General features: G+C 41.2%; 1 protein-coding gene across 1 annotated transcript in view; it reads right to left on the bottom strand.

The window, feature by feature from the left end:
• NPTN (neuroplastin) overlaps positions 1-20,747 on the bottom strand; it is a 57,917-nt gene that overhangs the window by 11,165 nt on the left and 26,005 nt on the right. The window contains exons 2-5 of the mRNA XM_064456874.1: positions 15,509-15,677; positions 11,021-11,115; positions 1,818-1,951; positions 54-327 (exon numbers count right to left, since the gene is read on the bottom strand). Coding sequence (XP_064312944.1) covers positions 54-327; positions 1,818-1,951; positions 11,021-11,115; positions 15,509-15,677 — 672 coding nt within the window. The remainder of the gene's footprint in view (positions 1-53; positions 328-1,817; positions 1,952-11,020; positions 11,116-15,508; positions 15,678-20,747) is intronic.

The raw sequence follows: 20,747 nt of genomic DNA, 5'->3' as shown, positions 1-20,747 counted from the left end.
CCCCACCTGTCCACCCCCCACCCCCACCCCCAAGTGGCTTTGAGCACACTTACCATCTGGGACTTCATCCGGCCGCTTCCTTTTCTCATAAACAACTATGATGACAACGAGGATAACAATTTCTGCCAAGATCCCCAAAAAGGGCCAGAGGGGAGCCAAGTGGCTGCGGACACGGAGGATGGTTGTGACTGAGGCAGAGCCGACCTGGTTGGTTGCATTGCACTGGTACTCGCCAGGATCCTCATTTATCTGTAGGTTTGTGATGCTAAGCTCGGTGTAGTTGTCTTTATTTGAAATAAAGAATCTGCCGGAGGAGTTGTTTATGTCCTGATAAAAGGAGGAAGGTGGAAGATGAAAAGAGCAAGAGTTTTAGTAAATTCTGATGCCTTTTCGTTTCTCTGAGAAGAGATTGAGGGATTCTTCGAAGAGACTGGTTCCTTACCACAAAAGAAAAGCTGTCAGTGTTTATTCTGTGTCTCTCACCAAAATGAGCTGTGCTTCAAAACAGCAACAAGAAAATGCTAGCCTGACTGACAAGCTGTATTTTTACCCTGCTTTAACAGTATCAGCCATGAAACATGCCAGTGGTTGCAATCAGGTAAGCTACCATGTTCTCAGCCCTTTGCGTCAAGAGAAATTTACACTCCCCTCACCAGTTCACAGCAATAGATAAAACAGGTCAACCTAAACAGATGGGAAGTAACAGGAGAGAGGATATGCTCCCTAGCAGGGGACAACACTATTTCAATGTAGAGAGGGAAACAAAGAAAAAGCAGTACCCATTAAGATTAATCTACACCACAGTAGATAGCATTTTCTAACTATTTAAGATATGATGGCCCTAATAAATTTGTGCCTTTGCTAGGTTTTTAAGAAATGCGCGCTGTTCACAGATTTGTGGTCAGGGCAGCCTAAGCCACCAACTTCAGGAATATGCAGGAATTCAAGGCACTATATTCCTTCTACAACAGAGGCAAAAAAAAAAAAAAGACTTCTAGACATTTAAAGAATTAAGAAGGGGCAAAACTTTGACAGAGTGCTAATGTTTGATCTTCCTAAAAGTTAATCTTGCAATAATTTATCAACCTAACTTCACCAGAAGCACAGTATGAAGGGAAATCTGCAGAACACCATACATGACCGATGACTCACAGCACTTGGTAAGTCACTCATACAGCACTGCCCCTTCAAAATTTAAGCTCGCACTGAACAGTGAACAATCAACCCATACAATTATTTGCTTAACATTTTTTCTTCATCAATCAAATTGCTATCTCTCTGGCAGATCGTACAGCAGCATAATAATAGACAGGCTGAGGATTTAGCACCTCCAGTTCTCTTCTGCTGTTCCAATTGCTGGTCAAGTTGTTTTGTTCACTAGATAAGTTGCCACAGGGAAAAAATACGATCTCTTTAATAGGTATTGCTGTCACATCCTCCTATCAAGTCTTGTGAGCTCAAACAGTAAAACTGGAAAACAATTTGAGAAATTTATAACCAAATGCATTTTTAAAATCACATTTCATAACTCGTGTTTTGCAGTTTTACAGCAAATACCCTGAACGTCATATCTTTCTGGACAGTTTGTAACTGTCCAGCAGCTGTTCACACTGCAACAATATAAATATCCATTTTATACTCACTGCTGCTGAAAAATTTTGTCTTCACTCACTAATGTATCAGACTTGTGAGGAACTGCGTTTTGAGAAGTTATTATGACACCCTAAGTAATATATCCCTAAAATCAAGGTACTCGTTTCCTTCCTTAATGGGTGTTTTGGCAGATTAGTACATGCTTCACACACCAGTTTTCTTACCTCAAATACTCCATTGACCTTCTTGCGCCACACCCACTCGGGATGTGGGAAGCCCACAGACTTGCAGTACATGAGTGCCTCCTGCCCCTCATTCTTATTTTCACTTCGCTTGTGGCCAGTGATGTCAGGAGTAGCTAGGAAACAAAACAAAAACCTCTGTTTACAAGCTGCTCATTAAAGAGAGAGTTATTTCAAGCTCTGAGAATTTGAACAGAAAATGAGTTACACGTTCCCTGGAAGTTGTTGTCTTTCCCACACTGAGCCCATCTTACAGAAGATAAAAGTTCCCATTCCCATGTCTCTCCACGCTGCATCTCAACTGAAGAGCTGCAAGAATGTCCTTCAGGCCTGGTTTGCTAGACAAATTGAGGTACAAAGGAGAAATCTCAACATCAAACCTGAGTTATCTACCACAAACCTACAAAACTAGAATGGCCCAGCCATTCCCCAGCACAGGGAGCTTAGAAACATCCATGTTTCCCTCCCCACCGCTCAGGAGGTCCCTGTGGCTCTGCAGTACCTTCAGCTTTGAAACAGAGCTGTCAGAGATTCCAGTTACAACTTGCCCATCGTGTCAGGACTCTGAACCAATTCATGTCTTAACACGAATTTCTGAAAGCTGAATCAAGGTGTTCTTCCTTGCAGCAAGATTTTAGATTTGGTCCACAAATGTGCTGCGACTTCTTACGCTTTACACTTGTTATCCCTTACAGCAACACTACTCCTGGGTATCGCTGGGTATCTGTAATGCAGCAGCCGTCAAAATCCTTCCAACAAAGATAGTTTCATTCAGCCTACCCACAAACACATATTCTAAGGAGGGTTGCAGGTAAAGCTGGGGAACCACAAGTAAAACATAGCCCTGAATATCAGCAGAGGGTCTTCTGAATTAAATTATCTGTAAATAACATCACTGCTGTTTGCCACATTTGTCACAGCAGCCCATTGCAGACTAATGCCTCATGAGAGATTATGATGCATCAATGGACTGCCTGAGCTGAACCTTCCCTTAAGCAGATGGCTTTGGTGCTGCAGTGACCACCTTTAAAGCCCATTCGCTTTCTAGCTTGCTAATTGTGTCACACGTGGCCTGCTGTGTGATCGCAGGACACTGATCTGTTAATCCAGTCAAAGTCCAGTCTGAGTCCTCCAGGAAAAGACCCCCAGGGACTGGAATTTATTACAAGGGTCTATTCAAGGAGAGTTCCCTTGACCAATGGCAACCCCTACAGACAGGTACAGAGAGGGAACACAGGTTCATGACAGCTTATCTGCAGCTGCAAGCTAAAAGGATCAAGCAAATTTCACAGCTGTCATCAGAGAACAAAAACAAGCAAAACACCTTGCGCAACAGGACATCATCAGCTGAACCTGCTCTTCCCAAAAATTACATCACTGTTTAAGTGCTAAAGGAATCACCATATTTCAAAGGCAAGAAAACATCCCACGCTCACTCGTGCCAGATTCTTTTTGGACAGTAATGCAGCTGACTGATAACACTGTTAGAGGCAGAATTAAAATAAGCTTCTGAACAACAGAAAAATCCTGGTTGCAAGAATACTTAAGCTACAGCCTGTGTGTATTCACCCGAAAAGACACCACCAGGAGAGGCAGATCAACCCAGGCTTTCAGGCTTTTCTCAAAATGCCTATGTAAATTCAAACATGATTACCAAAACACATGAGCTTTGCAGGAGTTCTGACAGTTTGCTGTATAAAGAAACATGACCTTGCTGCTTACAGAATTATTAATTCTTAGCTGCATTTTCTAACAGATTATTTGCTCCAACTCAGCAACAGCCAGAGCTGTCAGTGTGTATAGACAAGCTGAACAGATCCTCCATGTTGGATGCTGCTGCAGAGGATGCAGAAGCCAGTTCCTTAGCAGAGATATTGCCCACCAGAAATTAAGACTAACTCCAGGACTTCTGGTAGAACCCTTAAGGAAGTTATGCCATTTGAAAATATTTTACTGGGTTAAGCATGTTCTCTTTTTTTCCCTGATTTTTAAGTAAACACCTTTTCAGCAGGGAGCTGAAAAAGAGCTCATCTCCTAAGATAAAGACTATGACTGTATTGTCCCATAAGGAAGGTGGTGAAGGAAGTACCTGATCAAGGTCTGTAAGTATCCACATAGCCAAATAACAGCTTTGCTAACAATATTCAATCCACAGAATGGTATAGCAAGATCAATGGGTGAAGCTAGACAAATGCTGACTAGTTGCAAGACGATGCTAACCATAAAAACCACGATTTATAAGTAAATCCCCATGTGCCTTGTTCTTATATCTATTGAAAACTGACACCTAAGAGGTATCTTTATACATCAAATGTGAAAATACTTTGAGACACAAAAACATGAACTGAGTGAAGATGCCAGATCATAACACTTCTCTGTTCTTGTGGAAAAAGAAGCTGCCAGGGATAGAAACTGAAGCAAGCTGGAAAGGAAAAAAGAACACTCCATACTTGCTAAGTGATCGCATACTACCTGTGCCTACAAGGGGAGGAAATTTCTTCCTACTTGGAGGAAATTAAGTTTTCAAGCTGAAGGTCTCCGAGCAGAAAATAAATCAGCTTTAGGATAGAGAGTGCTGCATTACATCTTCAGGATACTAAGCACCAGTATACAACTGCAATGTCCTTTCAAACCACTGTCTGCAGCCTCAAAAAGGAATATTTATTTATTTATTTATTTATTTAATTATTTAATTATTTATTCCAAAACATGGTGGTTCAACAAGAAGTGAATTTCATCTCATGATCTACTGAAAGGCGTCACCTCTTCCTTGGTAGGCTTGGAAAGTTCTCTTTTAGGCAGGAGCTAGGTAAGCCCAGCGACTTCCCTGTGGTTTTTGCTTCCTTGAGGGTGATACACAGAAATCACATCCAACCTAATAAAAACGGAAGGCCAGCAGAAGCAGACCACAAGAGACATACTTAAAGCAGCAAGGCAACAGTCCCAAAACTGGCACTGACGGGCTGTCAGAAGTGATTGCAAGTTACCCCCATTAGGAAAATAAGAAATAGGATTCATCAGCTTAAAGTTGAAGCCCCACACAGTCTCTACCTGTCAGCACTTCATTTTTCACTGCCATCTACCAGGGCACAGCAAGTCAAAGCAGAACCTTGCAGGGGAAAAGGGTACAGTCAGTCAGCACCCTGCAGCTGGCCCACTTTTGCTGTAAGGTTGCTGATAGAGAAAAAGAAAGAGGGAAAGCTTTCTAGGACACCTTAACTCCTACTGCAGTGTGACCTAGTGTTCTACGGCCAAGAGATAATTTTATTTCTTTAAGAAGAGGACATCTTCACCAGGTTATCCCAACGAGAGCATAAGTGACATTCTGCTCTTTCCTTGCTCGGGCAGTTATGCAGCAGCCATTTCCAGCTCTGCAAGGACAGGGACTATTTTTGTATGCAGTCTGAGGGGAGCACTTCATGGAATATTAACATTTCAGGGCATGATGCTACCCAGTTTCAAGCTATGGCTGACACATTAATCCAGCACTTATTCTACCAAACTGTTTGGCTAATTGTGTTCTGCTGTACAAACGAGAATTAAGAGATCGCTGCAACTGACCTCAGTCACAGATTTAGCAACAGAGCAATGTTTTGCTGTGAAGCTTTTCAGGTCAAGATTTGTCTTACACCATTCTGCTCCAGTGCCAGTAACAGATAAAGCACAGATGAAAAGCAGGGTTTGTTCAGAAAGGATTTAGATTTCACTTTGGCTTTTAAGCAGCAGAATCCACATCTCTGTTCAGACACAGTTGGCTGTGCAGACGTGGGCACAACATGCTACATCAGCTCCTACATCACTGAAACCAAGACAGTGCCTCTGATAAAAGAAAGCAAGTATTTTATTCTTACGTTGTGAAACTGGAAAACTAAATACTGAACATTTGTTTGAAACTGCATATGGAAGAGCAAAAAGAAGCAGGGTTAGTTTAAATTAATTGCTACCAAAAAAAAATCTCAAAATAAATACAGGTTTAGCTATTCTTGACCAAAGAGTGAACTTCTGATAAGCATCATTCTTTTGATAGTTTTAAACCGAATCACAACAGAAAGGGGGGTTGTGCCAGAGTAAATGTCAGACCTCCATACTTCAAGCACCCAACAGGCACAGAATACACTGTACGACAACTTTCTAAATTGTATGTTTTTAATATAGCCCTGAAAAGAGGGGATTTTTTTCTTGTTAGGGGGCACGCAATGTCATTTCTTGATATATAGGAGGTATTCTGCCTTTTATTTCCAGGTATTTTCAACATATTTTGCTAGTATTACTAAAAAGGAGAGAAGAACTAACATGGCATAACACCTCTAAGCTGTGTCCCAGTTAACAAAACCCCTTCAAGTTTTCCCATTAACAGACAAAATTAAAGCAAGGGCAAAAGGACCTAAAAATATTCTTGCATGTAAAAATTATAGTGTCTTATGGGTGACCTAGTAAAAGGGATCTGGAAGATTTATTATTCTGCATTGTAATTCTAATCCATGTCTACCTTATAGCCTGGGCAGAGGGCTAAGACACCAAAGGTACCGCACGAAGGGAAGACGTGACTCACATTTTCTGTGTAACGCTCAGGATCACCCTAAGAAGCAGTCGTGCTAAGAGAATGCCCGATTTCTTAATTAATTTCTGGTACAGTGTTGGAAACTGCAGCAGAGGTTTCTTAAGACAGTCAGGAGTCAAGAAACCAAGATCTTCCAAGGCTATTGCAATAACCACTCATTTTCCAGTGTGCTGCTTGGGCTGGAGCCAGAGTGAAAGCGGAAGAGTAGCATTCTGAGTGCTGGTATTGCTTCAATTGAGACCCTCAGCTGAAGTTAGGGGGTGTAACAAGCATTTTTCAAAAGTGGTTAAGTTTTATGTCTCTCTCAAGCAGCAAACAGGACTGGTCTGAGTGCCTGCTATCAGGAAATTAATAGCAACTGGGGACGATAGAAGAGAAAGGTACAAAATGGGCGAGGGATGAGGAGGAAAGCCAGAAGAATCACCTTGATGAGGTAATGGCAGAAAGGCCTTACAGGAAGAGGCATTATAATGCTCTACCTGTCCATGTGCATGGAAAGAAGGGAGCCTTTGATGGGAAGGCAAGGCAGAGAGAACAGAAGCCCTCCATCAGTCATGCCACAGACATCAGCATCTTTCTTGACGCTTGCGCTGCTTCTGGCGAGCCAGAGGGGACTGGAAGACTGTTCTTCCCTGTCTGGTTCCCACTGCTGCTGCTCTGCACCAGACAATGGTTTGGAGTATCAGAAACCAGAAAGACAAACTTGTTTCCTCCTCCTTCTTTCTGCTCTTACCAAGATCTTGGAAGATTGCAGAGGCAGAAGTCTTCAGGCTTGTGGTTTGGGTTTTTCTTTCTTCTAATCTTCAAGTTTTCAGAGCTCTAGCGTCACAACACACCAAAAAACACTGCAGGTATTACCACCGTTTGGCATGAAGCAATTAAAAAAAGCCTACTTCCAGATGGGGAGTAGATAGCACAATCCATCTTGGATAGTGCCTTGGCAGGATCATCATCGCTGCTCCTGCTGAAAATAACCACATCATACATTGCAGCCGGGTTACCTGCAGCACTCTCAGCCAGCTGACCTCCCTGCAAAAGCAAATGGTGGGAAAAGATCCCTATTTCAAGGCAGAACCTTCCTAACATCAGCATTTGCTCAGCCTGTTGTTTCAGACTTCGAGCTACACTCAAGCAATGTCCCCAGCAGCTCTGAGAATTTGCGCAAGAGTACTCAAAGTCTTGACCAGACACTTCATCCAAAAGCCGACTGTATAAGGGAAGCCAGACTTATGCCATTCCTGGGAAGTCTGAGACACTGATGTCAAACCTCAGTATTTTCAATTGCTGTAATACTTGTGCTTCCCTCCTAATTTTTTTTACCAAGAAAATCTACTTTAAATATGCAAGCACACCTAGCAATTCTAACAGTGATGCTCATGTTTCTGCATTTTTATCTTCTTACATAGCACATGTAGAGATTCAGGAAGAAAATAGGCAACATTACATAAAAGGCAAATGGCACTGGTATATCCTGGATTACATCTGCTGCAAGGCATTTGTTGAAGTTGTTCGCAAGCTGCCAGAAAGTCACTATTTTGGTCCACAAGCACTTCTGTATTCAGAATAATCTTTTCTATAAGCATCAGCAGTTAAAATTTGCAATATGATTACAATTACCAATTAAGCAATTAAATTTGTGTACAATTGCTTAACCACAAATACTGTGACGGGCCACACAAGCAGGTAAGCATTAAATTACGGCACCTGCATGGTCAAATGAGATTCATGCATCACTGATACAACACATATGCCTTGATTAACAACTAGGTAACATCTCCACACACAATGTAGTATCAAAAATCTGTTTGCTTTGAGAACTAAAACTGTTTTGGCAGAACATGGAGAATATTTACATCTAACTGCAGGAATCGCAGAGAATCCCTTCCTTTGCAAAGTAATAAAAAGCCTGTGTATTCTTTGCAACTAGCACGGATATTATTCAAGGACATTTACATCCAAGAAAAAATATGCACTACCATGCAAGTTTAGCTGTATGGCTCTTTCAGGAGCACTAATTTAAACGAGCACACTCTGATCAGAATGAATTTATGACCAGCACTAGGACTGCAAGGAGACTGCATAGTTCTTTAAGTTGTGCTTTAAATGCAGTCCCAATTTATTACTACATAAGTTTGCAAGTAGCAGGAGTTAGATACGAAAGCATCAGTTTAAAAGTATACACGCGTTCCAATTTCCAATTTGCTTTGCAGAAGACTGCAGGGTCTTTGACAAGCTACCTCCCACTCCAGACAACCCCTGGTACTTCTCTCTGCCGCGAGAAATTCAAGGCCCGTCAGCCACTCTTGTGATGCTGCAAGGAGGAGCTGGAGAATAGGGTTACTGAGGCCTGGAACTGCAACTGCTGAACAAGCTGCAGGTGTAATACCTCCCAAGAGTGGTGCTGCAGATTGTTAACTTTTAACCGATGACTACTCATTTGTATTTATATATAAACTACACATGAAAAGTTGTTAATAGGATTAGTTATTATTTTTCCTCTGCCTTTTGTGCCAGTACTTCAATCAGATATATTGGCTTTTCTTTCTACAATGTTAAATCCTCCATCCCTATAAACAGCTCTGCCAAGTTCTCTTGGTGTCCCCGCCTGGCACTAGACAGCGGAAGAACCCTAAGCCAAACGCTCCTAAAAGGTCTTTTGAGAGATTATACATAGCTGAAAAAGGTCTTAATCAATTACCAAAGTTAAATTTCCTGCCTCTAGGAGTGGTTTGTCACCCAAAGCAGCCTAGAGAAGGCAGAAAGAACTTAAGATCATAATATTAGAAGATTTAGCAATTAGAACATAAGAGCAGAGTAAGAAAGCCAAACAAAACCTGTGCAAAAGAAAGAAAAAACACCCCTACACCTATGCAGCCTTGAACACCCAGAAGACAAGCTCACTAGAAGTACAACATAAGTTTGAATTCAAATTGCTTTAACAGGGCAATAATCATTTTTAGAGGTGCAATGAGATTTTTCATCAATAACAATCAATTTCTCATGTGTTCACATGCCGTATACGCCTTAGCTGGGCCAACAGAAACTTGTGGAGCATTTGCACATATTTTAGATTTCTTTTTTCCTTGCAGAGATAGCTCACTCCTGCACCAGATTTGGTTAAACACTGGATATATTTTGACATGTTGTTTTATGTAAGATCATTGGAAAAAAAAACTTTTAAAATTGACACAGGAAATCAGCAAGCTTTTCTTGGTACAATATCAGTCAAAATGCTTATTTATATGGCAGTATTTCTCTTCTCCATGAAGCAGTTTGTATGGTTCAAAAGCCACTGTTCCCTGGAGAGGAAAGATGGCATTCAGAATAATGCTGTGCATTTATCATTTCCACACAGACTGCTGAATTACTTCCACTTCCTCACTTCAGATTCAGGGACCTGACCATGCAGTGAGGCACCAGAAATTCCCAGGAAAAAGGTTGTCTTTTGCTACAGATCTGTGGTACCTAATTTAAACAGCAATGATCACAACATAGATCAGGATAGGCTGCGTCACTGGTGCAGGGATGCTAAGAAATAGTGTGGAGCATCCTCCTTCCCATTTGCTATTTTCAAACAGCAGCAGAGGAAGCTCTACATTTAAGCCGGGGGTGCAAGGAAGATGGTAAGTAACGCTAACTTAGATTTCAAACAAGTTTAGAGTACACCTTCATAAAACAAGCATCAGTATAATCCCAGATGCGCATAAGCTGGTTGCAAGACTTTAAACACATTTTGCATGAAGTCATCTGCCTTTGACTAACAAAGCTACCATAATGCATCTTACTGCAGCATGTAAGGGGCAAGCCACGGCTGCTGCAGTGCAGTGGGCCGGTAATTTCCAGTTATTCAACGAACAGACAACTGTATTGTGGCAGCAGTTTAACGCTCTATAAAACACCATCATCTCCATGTTACCTCTACATTGTAGATCTACTGTAGTTGGTTCAACAACTACAGTAAAACTCAGTGCAAACCTTTCACATTTTGCAGTTTCATTCCACAATTTTAGGGTCCTAAAGACGTCAGAAGACTACTAACGTGCACAAGACAGGAAAAAAAAGGTGCACAGAAGAAAACACCAATCTGGTACAGGGCATCTGTCCTCACCAGAACCCAGGCTTTCCCAGCAACTGAAATAGTCTCTGCAGACAAACACAGTTCCAAGCTGCCACACATGAGATGCTGGTTCTTACAATTTTCCTATTCAGAACAGACAAGTACATTGAATACATTCAGATGGCCTCATTTACTGTGAATCAGGGAAGAAACAACAGCTGTCTTTGTATGAATACAGACATATTCTACGGCAATCTTTCTCCTGCTGGACAGGCATGAGCTCGTGTTACCGAAGGAGTGCAGCAGTGTGTGCTAGAAGGCTTTTTAGTATCCCCTTTGTGGGCCACAAATGCAATGGTCACACTCCTGTGGAAGATCTTTCCCCTACGACTGTATGCAAGACTTTCCCTTGAAATTATAACCAAGGATTGGATGCAGGCTCCATATCATGAGGAAAGGCCTCTTGAGTTAGCTCTCTTGTATGGACACTGAGCAAGATGGCAGAGGCAGCGAAAGCACTTCACTTTCAGGGAGAGGAAACAAAACAAAAACAAAGCAAAAGAGTACCTCTCACTTCTATAGTGGCGTTGGCTATAGGAGAGTTTGAAAACACAAACACGCACAAGTATTCCCCTGACTCTTCTGCTCTGGGCTTCAAAATCCTGCAGACAGGGAGAGAAACCATAAGCCATGTTAAGTACTTGTATTAGCAACCAAAAATGAGCAGGCTAGGAATTTATTCCCCACTCCCCATACTTCAATCCTTTAACTGAATTTCACAGGCATTACTTCTTATTTCAAGGTATGTTGTGCAGATGTACCTACTTGAAATAAAGGATGTTGTTTCCCTAGGAAAAGGGTGAGCTCTAGTCTGGAATGTCAGTACCAATTTAGCTGGAGAAGCTGCATTTAGTGAAAAGGCAAACAAAAGGGAGCCCAACACCTCTTAATTATGTACTACAGTTAGTTTGATGCAAGTCATCCTTGAATCACTAGCCTTTTAGGCAGATATCACCTCCCATTGAGGGAAAAACACGATTAGTACGTACTATTTGCATTGAAAAAAAAAAAAAAATCACACATGGCCAATTAGAAAGCACCAGACTACAAACACAATCAAGGCTGACACTGTCATCTCATAAGCTATTTTCTTTGCTTCCATAACAGATATGAGACTGGTCTGTTAATAGCTTTCTCTGGTTCAGACTGGATGTAGAAAAACTGCAAAAGCTGGTCAGCTCATGAAGGAAGACACCACACAGGAATCTGCTGCCACTTAAAATTAGGAAAGACTAATGCAATTACAACTAGTAGAAGGAAAAACAGATGCAAGCAACAAATGCAAAACAAAAAGAAAAAAAAATCAAGATGAATTTACACTTGAGATAGTGCAAACTTCAAGTCCACCAGCTTCTGCTGTCCTTCAAAAAGCTTTTGGATACAAATGACTTAAACGCTCTACACATGCTCTTCAGATATTTACCTACAAAGGACATCTAAGACTAGAGAAGCATACAACGATGTGATGCAGAATTTATATCTCCACACAGCACAGAATAAGGTAGAGTTCTCCACATCCATCCCTCTACTGAGAGGCTTCTTGGCTTTCATTTTTTATTATTTATTTTGTTAACACACATTAAGTAAATAACATGCAGATGAACAGAAACCCCACAGAAGAGCACTGTAATTACACATGGAAGCTGCTTAGGCACGTGGAAGAAGCTGCTCAGTTTAACGCAATACGTTGACTCAAGTCTTCGCTGTGTTTATTGCACCCACTTTCCAGAGTTGGCAATGAGAGTTTTAAGCTAGTTACTACATCTTTCAGATAAATTATAATATACCCACTTTTCAGTGTTAATTTTAAAGATTATCCTAATGACAGAAAGAACGATCATTTAGTGTCAAACAACAAAGCAATCACTGCATTTCAACTGTAGGCAGGTAAAAGTATCCTTTGGAAGTGCACCCCTGAACATCAGTGCCTGCTGACTCTCCTGGCAAAGGTGCAGTCCTCGCCTAGCTGCAACTGGGCAACTCCACCCAACTATTTCCATTACTAAGCTATCCTAAGGCTCTGCAATAGGGAGGGAAGGCAGAAAATGCCTGGCTTTCTGTAATGGCAATTAGGACCTTTCATAGTTAAATAATCACACTCTGACTGCTGCTTTTTATCCACTATAGTCGATGCTTTACAGCAGAGGGGGGGAAGTAATACATTGTATTCTTTCAGTTCTACATAAGCTTCTTTTTAAACCATGAAACTGTGGCAGCCTCTACTGGAATATTATTACCATAAATCATTAAAGCAAGTGTAAGCTGACACAGATGCTAAGTTTCATAGACAAAAGCACCTGAAACAAGTTTGTCTAGCCAACAGCTTCCCTCAGTCCTGTGGTTCTAGGAAGAGGCCAGCTTTTCGTCCCTGTAGACGTGTAGACTTTTCAGCAGATGCAAAACCACCCAAAACCACATTTTCTTCAATTTAGCTCAGTAACCTGCTACTCAACTCTGAATTAACCGATGAGGAGTTTGGAAAGAAATCACTACTTTTCTCCTCCAAGCTATGTATGAATGTAGACTAGGGGACAGGCCCCCAGAATGAAAGCACAGGATGGCTAGAACCACCTCCATGCACTTTCTGCTTGTAAAGGAATACACTACAAATAATTCTTGCCCATTTTTAATTAAAATGCTGAACTAAAAAGCTACACTTACCTCTGAGCTTTCTGACTACAGCTGCCTTCTGATAAGAGCAGCTACAGAATTAGGAAAGATGTGTTTGATTTCTGATGTTGGATGAAGCAGGATTTTTAAGGTATGTCGTTTAACTTACAAATTCTGAAGCTTTCTGAATGGTAAACACTGACCTTCAGTGAACTAACTGCATTTCATAGCAAAACAACACATCTTAATGACTGAAACACCACGAACCTGAAATGTTTTTTTATTTTTTTTAAGGAAAGTAAGTAGAATACAGAAGACTATTCAACTGTGTAAAAAAATGTTGACATTAAATAACCTCTTTTACACTACAGCTGTGTTGACATTGCTTGCATGAATTTGACATTGATGGATCTACAAAAAAAGTAACCAAATCAAGCCAGAAGTTAACAAACAGATCAAGTGCAGTGTGACCACATGCACTGAAGAAATGCCCCAGAAAGCCTGAAACCACAATATACAACAAAGCTTCTTATAAATGAACAGGAATTTGAGGTCTACATTGCAAATGCAAATTTTCCCAGATTCTCAAGCTGTCCTGCGATTGCAGCATGCTCTACCAACCCCTCATTCACTGGGAACAAAGTGACTGCCTTACAGTCTGCCCACCTTACTTCTTCCTTCTCCAGGACATTAAAACTGAAAACAAGTTCAATTCTTCCTTTACTGAGGAATTTGAAAGGAAAAATCCACCCTAACTTGGAACAGATGATAAAGAAGTCAGCATTGATACTCAGCTTCCTGAATAATAATGTGCGATTCTTAGTAATCTTCATGCAGCATCCCTTTTGTACCACTCATGCTGATGCTTTTGGACAAGACCACTCATCAAGTTAATTGCTTGATAAGAAAGCAGAGCCTTTAAAACTCAGACCCAGTGTTAAACATTGTACTGAGGAAATAAGAGGATACAGTTATGGAACTAAATGAGACTATTTTTTTAACTGCAAAACTGAACACGTAATGCAAAGTGAGCGAAAGTGGAAAGCAAAAGTTAAAACTTGAACACATCTTTACCAAAATCAAACACAATTTCCATAACCCTGCAGATGAAAGGATGCTTTGCTAAGGTAATTAAAACCTTGAATATTTCTTAATCCTGTCCTAGTAAGCAACATTAGTGTGGTAAAGAGCTCACAGTACTCTGCTAGAGACCCAAAAAAGCCAGTTGAGAGTATAGGAGTGTTTCCTTGCTTTAGTGCAGAGACAAGGCACAGTAAGTCAGATGCTCTATAATATAGTGGTCCTTGCCCAGACATAACTACCTCTTTCTGACATATCAGCTGAGTAAGAGGGTCAGAAGTGGCCTGATGTCTCCAAAGAGTAAGTTACCACCAGTGGTTAAGACATTCCTTAAGTGATCTTCATCTTAGCTGAACACTGAACAGGAAGTTGTATTTGCTATCCATGCTGGCATGAAGAGAAGAAAATGGAAAGAGGAAGAAAAAACCCAAAAGCAAGAAAATTACACATACAAAACAGATCTCTGATGGCACCGCTGAGCAAGTTTCATATGCTCTCATCAACTCCATGGCAAGAAAGCCCTATTTCAGGAACACAAACCCTCAAAGGATTTCTGCACAATGCATACTACAGTGAAACAAAAGAGGTGGCCGTACACATTCTGTTCTCCTTCACACCCTTAGATGGAAGGTAGAAACAAAGTCAGAGCATGGGCACATGGAACAGATTAATGCTGAAAATGTGGGTGTACTGACAATTAAGAAGCACAAGTGATACAGCTGTACTGGTTTAATCAAGATTCGGTATCACTTCATAGCAATGGTCTGACAGCTCATCAGTAACAACTCAGACAACGCCGTCTTTCATCTCCCAAGGCCAGAAAATGACTAAACCATCTGATTTCAGCAATGATTTATGGGCTGTGCTTCCCTGCATGATAAAAATGCACAGCTGCAGATCCATCTTTGTGTATACACAAGCAAGACAGAGAGTGCACAACATACTCTGAGGAAAACTACATTGTGTGTCTGTGCCTATGTCCACACATCATATATACTCTAAAGAAGAGCTAAATGAGTTTAGATTGAAAAGAGACGCTTGTAGTATGTTTTTGTTGACATTATGTTTACACGAGCTAGTTGGGACAGCTGTAGCCAACAGTATTTCCAGAATTGTTATTCTAATGCTATACACAGACATACTTTTTGTGGAGCATCTAATGCAGATCAATTAAATTGTGTGACCACTGTCAAGCTGAGCCAGGGACCTTGGAGCCCCCAACATCCCATCACCTATCCCAAGGCTGTAGGTCTACCAGGTCTGTTGTTCTCCAGTGTAACATGAAGATTATTCCAAAGGACTTACTTGTATTCTGTAGCATTTGAAGATTTTCTAGTGCCAGGGATCTCCTCTCCATTCTTCACCCAGTAACTGGCAGAAAGGGGGCTGGGACTTGTGGTGAGGTTACACTGCAATGTGACGGCTGGACCATACAGATGAATGACTACATCCTCGCTGGCATTGATCCTGGGCTCTGAAACAAAGGACCCATGAAATAGCAACAAATCTTCACTGGCAATCATGCCACACTAGTCTAAAATTCAAAAAGGGAGATGGGAAGGGAAAAAAGACCACACAAGGAAAGCCCTCAAAGTTAGACAGTCTCCTGAATAACATTTCTGGACTTCCTTCCTGCAAGACAGCTAATGTCTACCAAAGTAAAATATCCTGTGCACACAAGATATTTCAAATAGCACAACTTCCCTGATATCTGAAATTTGATCAAGCATCCGGTATGAATAAGGCACAGGTCTGATGAAGAATGGCTGAAAACAGCTCTTAATGCTTAACAATGAAAAGTAAGAATACACAGCATGTTAAGATTAGAGTTGGGAACTATTTCATTTCTAAAGTAACCTTAGACATAAACATTTGGGGTGGGGTGGGGGGAGTGGGTGTGAGAGCCTCATTGCATAAATGTACAAGAGTTCCAGGCTTTGCTGGCTGCATTAGGAACTGAACCCAGGCTGTTTCACATTACAGTCTTACCTGCTAACACCAAATTCCCATTTTTTAGGGGAAAGCCTTTCAGACGTGATAAGATTAGCATGAGGCCACTTTTCATAACCACATGTTCTTAAGATGGTGCAGAAGGTTATTACTCTTTAACAAATATGTCTGATTAATTTTTAGACTAGTCAGAGACAAATTTCTTCCCAGACTTGGAAAAAAGACCTTTCTATTGACGGCTCACAGCTGGTTTCAAGTATTCTGAAAAAAAAAACTTGAACACAGGATGACAGACCTTCGAAGAAATTTAAGAACTGCTATTAGTCTTCCAAAAATATCTCGATTTAGTATAGGCTATAGTTTCAGCTTAAACTAAAGGCCACTGCTGTAGCAGTCTTTACTATGTAAATGCTACCCATGTCCTGTCTTTGATGCATTTCCTCACTTTAAAAGGTGAAACGAATTCCAAAGAAGTGGCTATTGCCAGCTGCTTTCTTCACCAGCTATGCTCTTGCAGTGCCGACATCTCTGAATGCAAGGCCCGCCTCCTCTGCATTCTGGTCGGCAGCAAAGTACAGGAGGGGAAGGGCATCGGTCAGCAATGGGCATCTCTGGCTTTTCCAAGTCAAAGGATTTTTAATCCTGTAAATTCTGTTATGCTTTTTGGTAACATAATTGGAATACAAGTTGAGTCATACCCATGCAGTCTTTTGGATATTCATCTGAAAAGCACTTGGAAAACAAATTATGAAATAGAATGAGGGGAAGTGGAAAATACCAGTGCTGTCAGAAATGTTGCATTTTTTCATCACATAAAATATTCACCTATCTGTGCTTAGATTATTGCCTAGAGAGGCAGGGGAAAAAATATCTTCCTATAAATCTGACAAAGCCATTCGACTCCTCTCTATCCTTTCGACCTTTCTTTAGGAGGCTGGCTTCTTTTCACAGCTATTTAAAACTAGGACTATCGTTTAATTGCAGAAAAACTGGCAGGCACTCTAGTAATGGAGGGTTTTGACATTTCTCTTAGACACTTTACTATTATCACATATTTTCAATTGAGTTCCTGCCTCATTGTTCCCATGCTGGGAATTTTAACCATGCAAGGATCTGTCTGGGTCCTATAGGGCACAAAATTGTTCTGTTAAAGCCATACCATTACAGGACTGTCCTGTATGCTTTTCCATCACCCATAAAAAGCTTGCGTGCATTCTCAGAAGAATACTACCAGAGCTCTGGAAATATTTTTAACAATGTGTTTGAAATAGTAATACAGAGCCAGAACATTTATCTAGAGAAATAAGCTATTGGTAGAATTCACTGATCAAGCTGGGTTTTGTTTTAAATGTTTTTCTTTGATGATGAAAGCAGTGTCTTCAAGTCTGTAGCCTGCAAAATAAATGCAGTGTTTTGCTTTTAGAAGGACGATGGTGGCAGGATAGGCTTCAGGCTGCTGTAACAGACTGCAATGCTACAACAGATGCTGATGCTGTCTGTGCTGTGCTGAGACGCAACCTAAAGCGGTGATCAGCCTGCAGCAATCCTGGAAACGGAAAGCATACATGCTGCTGTCAGAAACCATTGCACAAATGCTAGCAACAGGAAAAAGTCACAAAAAATTCTGACTCTAGACCCTACAGAAACCAGAAAGTTAAAGACTTAATCCAGAAGGGGTTTGACAGTGGTAATCATCTGGCTTTTATATTCTGTGGAGAACTGACTCTTCAGACTAACACTGATGAACCAGAACATACAAAAAACCCTGCCTGGAGCTCCAGTGACTACTTCTGCTAATTCACACCTATTTTAACCCAAGTCTCTGCTAAGATGCCATATCCAGAAAATATTTACAGCTGTCTCAAGCTTGCTTTGCTGGAGTTTGCTGGGGCCTTGTGTGTCCAACTTGCAAGTTTTTGAAGTTTCAGGATAAAAAAAAAAAATTTGAAGGCAGCTAGAAGCAACTGCAGTCTCATTTGCATCCTTTACCTGCATTTATGTTGCTTTCATTTTTTTATTTTAAAAAATAAAAGTGCAATTGGGCAGTCCTAGACTGATTTCATCCTAGAAGACAAACTGCAAATAGAATACCACTGGGACGGTGACACCAAAGAAGGATGTCCACTTGACAGAGCAAGATGCTGAAGAGTCTCTTTTATACTTCACTTAAATTGCCCATTTTATGTAGGATCAGGTTTTCAAATTAAAAAAATATATATATCCATAATTTAAGTTCTTTATCCAAACTAGGAATGAAATAGTAGCTAAGCGCTAGCTCTTGGATGTCAGCTTTTAAAAATCAAGTCACACTTGACCTCTTTGCATTCAAGTTCTGGTATTTGAGACAAGCTGTGATTTAAAGGAAAAGAGATTGTGCTCTTTCAATACATTTGATGTTCCCTTTCAGTGATGGTGATGTCAGATAAGGCCAGTAGCAAAATAGCCACCATCAGGTGGAAACTCCAACACTGTTTAGTCAGAAAACTCTAGTTTCAAAGACAGACTGTGTTCATACACACAATGCGGCATCTGAGGCATTCTGGGCAGCTTCAGATAAAATGGTCCCTATCTTCCAGGGACAGCTTGGAAAACTGCTTCACCCTTTATCTCTGTTTCCAGTATGGCCACGCAGCAGTTGGATGTCCATGCGGTCTGCTTCCCAAGCAGCAGCTGGTCAGATCTCTTTACATACACAGTACTACAGAACAAAAGCATTAGAGTATTCAGTTCAACATTCCCCCCCACTGAATAAAAACACAAAAGCAGAATTATCATCCCAGGCACAAGGCACTTAGCAATGAAGTTACAATATACACTTGAGGATTACTAGCACCAGACGCAACAAGATGATGTTAACTGGAGAAGCTGAAAGGTTAAACCTTAATCCCTGGAGCAGGTTAGTATTAGTATCAATGGCCTGAGAGAGGAAAAACCCACTTTGCATATGGAGATATCTTCATAGTAATTCATTCCCAAAGGGTGACTTTTCATATGAAAAGGATTTTCTCCCTCAGTAGGTTACTAAAACTGACCAGACACAAGTAGAGGAGCACAGGACCACTATAGACTCACCACACTCAAAAACTAAAGGTCTTAACAGGCGAGAGGGATCTGGGGGTTCTGGTCAACAGCATAAACCAGCAGTGTACCCTGGAAGCTAAGAGGGCCAGCCATGTCCTGGGGCACATCAAGCACTCTATTGTGCAGTTTTGGGCACCACAGTATATAAGGATATAAAGCTACTAGATAGTGTCCAGAGGAAGGCCACAAACTTGGTGAAGGGTTTAGAGGGGAAGCTGTATGAGGAGCAGCTAAAGTCACTTGGTTTATTCAGCCTGGAGAAGAAGAGACTGAGGGGAAACCTCATCATGGTCTGCAGCTTCCTCACAAGGGGAGGAGGAGGGGCAGGCGCTGATCTCTCCTCTCTGGTGACCCATGACAGGACCCGAGGGAACGGCAGGAAGATGTGCCAGGGGAGGTTTAGGTTGGGTATTAGGAAAAGGTTCTTCACCCAGAGGGTGGTGGAGCACTGGAACAGGCTCCCCAGGGAGGCAGCCAAAGCACTAATCCTGACAATATTCAGGCAGCATTTGGACAACACCTGCAGAGATATGGTGTGAATTTTGGGGTTGTCCTGTGCAGAGTCAGGAGGTGGACTTTATGATCCTTGCAGGTCCCTTTCAACTCAGGACATTCTTTGATTTTTGGGGTGGTGGGAATTTCCTGGAGACATTACTTCTTACAAGACAAACCTTTTAGCTTTGTCTTAAGGCATCGCTCTTGCTGTGGGAGGTCATGCAAGCAATCTACTCATCCAAGTCCATTGGGACCTCAAAGGACAAAGGAAGGATCAGGCATTAGGACTGAAAGCCAAGCAGGTTTGAGCTCAGTAGCCCAATGCCACCTAAATTTTCAAGTCAATCCACATCATTGGGTTCACTGTATTTTTCCACACATCAATGTTGTTTCCATTTTTCCAGAGGAAAGGTCTCTGATCCAGCACTACTGACTGCAGCACCACAAGTTCTGGGGTTTCTTTTTAAAGTATCCATAAACATAAATGAGACATTGTTACAGAGTTTGACATTTTTGTACCCAGACAAAACTCGAAGTGGTACATAAAATGTTTATTTATGCACAGAGCACAACAGAAAGACACCACCTATGCTCTACTCTTTGCCAATTTAGGACATTGAGAAATCACGGAGAAAGCAAGTTTTCCTGTACCTCCATGCAGCAGGTTGATGTTGCAGATTTAATTCACTACCTATAGCTCATTAGACATTTGCTTCATCTTGCTAGCAAATGCAAGAGTTTTGCCCTTACACAAAATGAAACTGGATTCTTCTCTACCAACTCTGATAAATTTCCAAGCTTGTCTGGGACTGCTTTAAAAGCAAGCTGAACACAGGAAGGTCTTGTAACAATAGAGAACAAAAAGCAATTCTGCATCAACAGTATTTTCTGCTTTTGAAAGGTCTTCTGCTGCCAAAAGTTGCATTCTCAGATGAAAGTCGTTTAGCTGAAGTTATTAGTTCAACGCTCAGGAGGATATTCCCGCCCCTTTCCTAGGCTGGATTAAGAATAGCTGCAT

This window comes from Phalacrocorax carbo, chromosome 7 (assembly GCF_963921805.1).
Source record: "Phalacrocorax carbo chromosome 7, bPhaCar2.1, whole genome shotgun sequence".
Classification (NCBI taxonomy): Eukaryota; Metazoa; Chordata; class Aves; order Suliformes; family Phalacrocoracidae; genus Phalacrocorax; species Phalacrocorax carbo.
The sequence above is the reverse complement of the archived record's forward strand: the minus strand, read 5'-3'. Positions and strand labels throughout refer to the sequence as shown.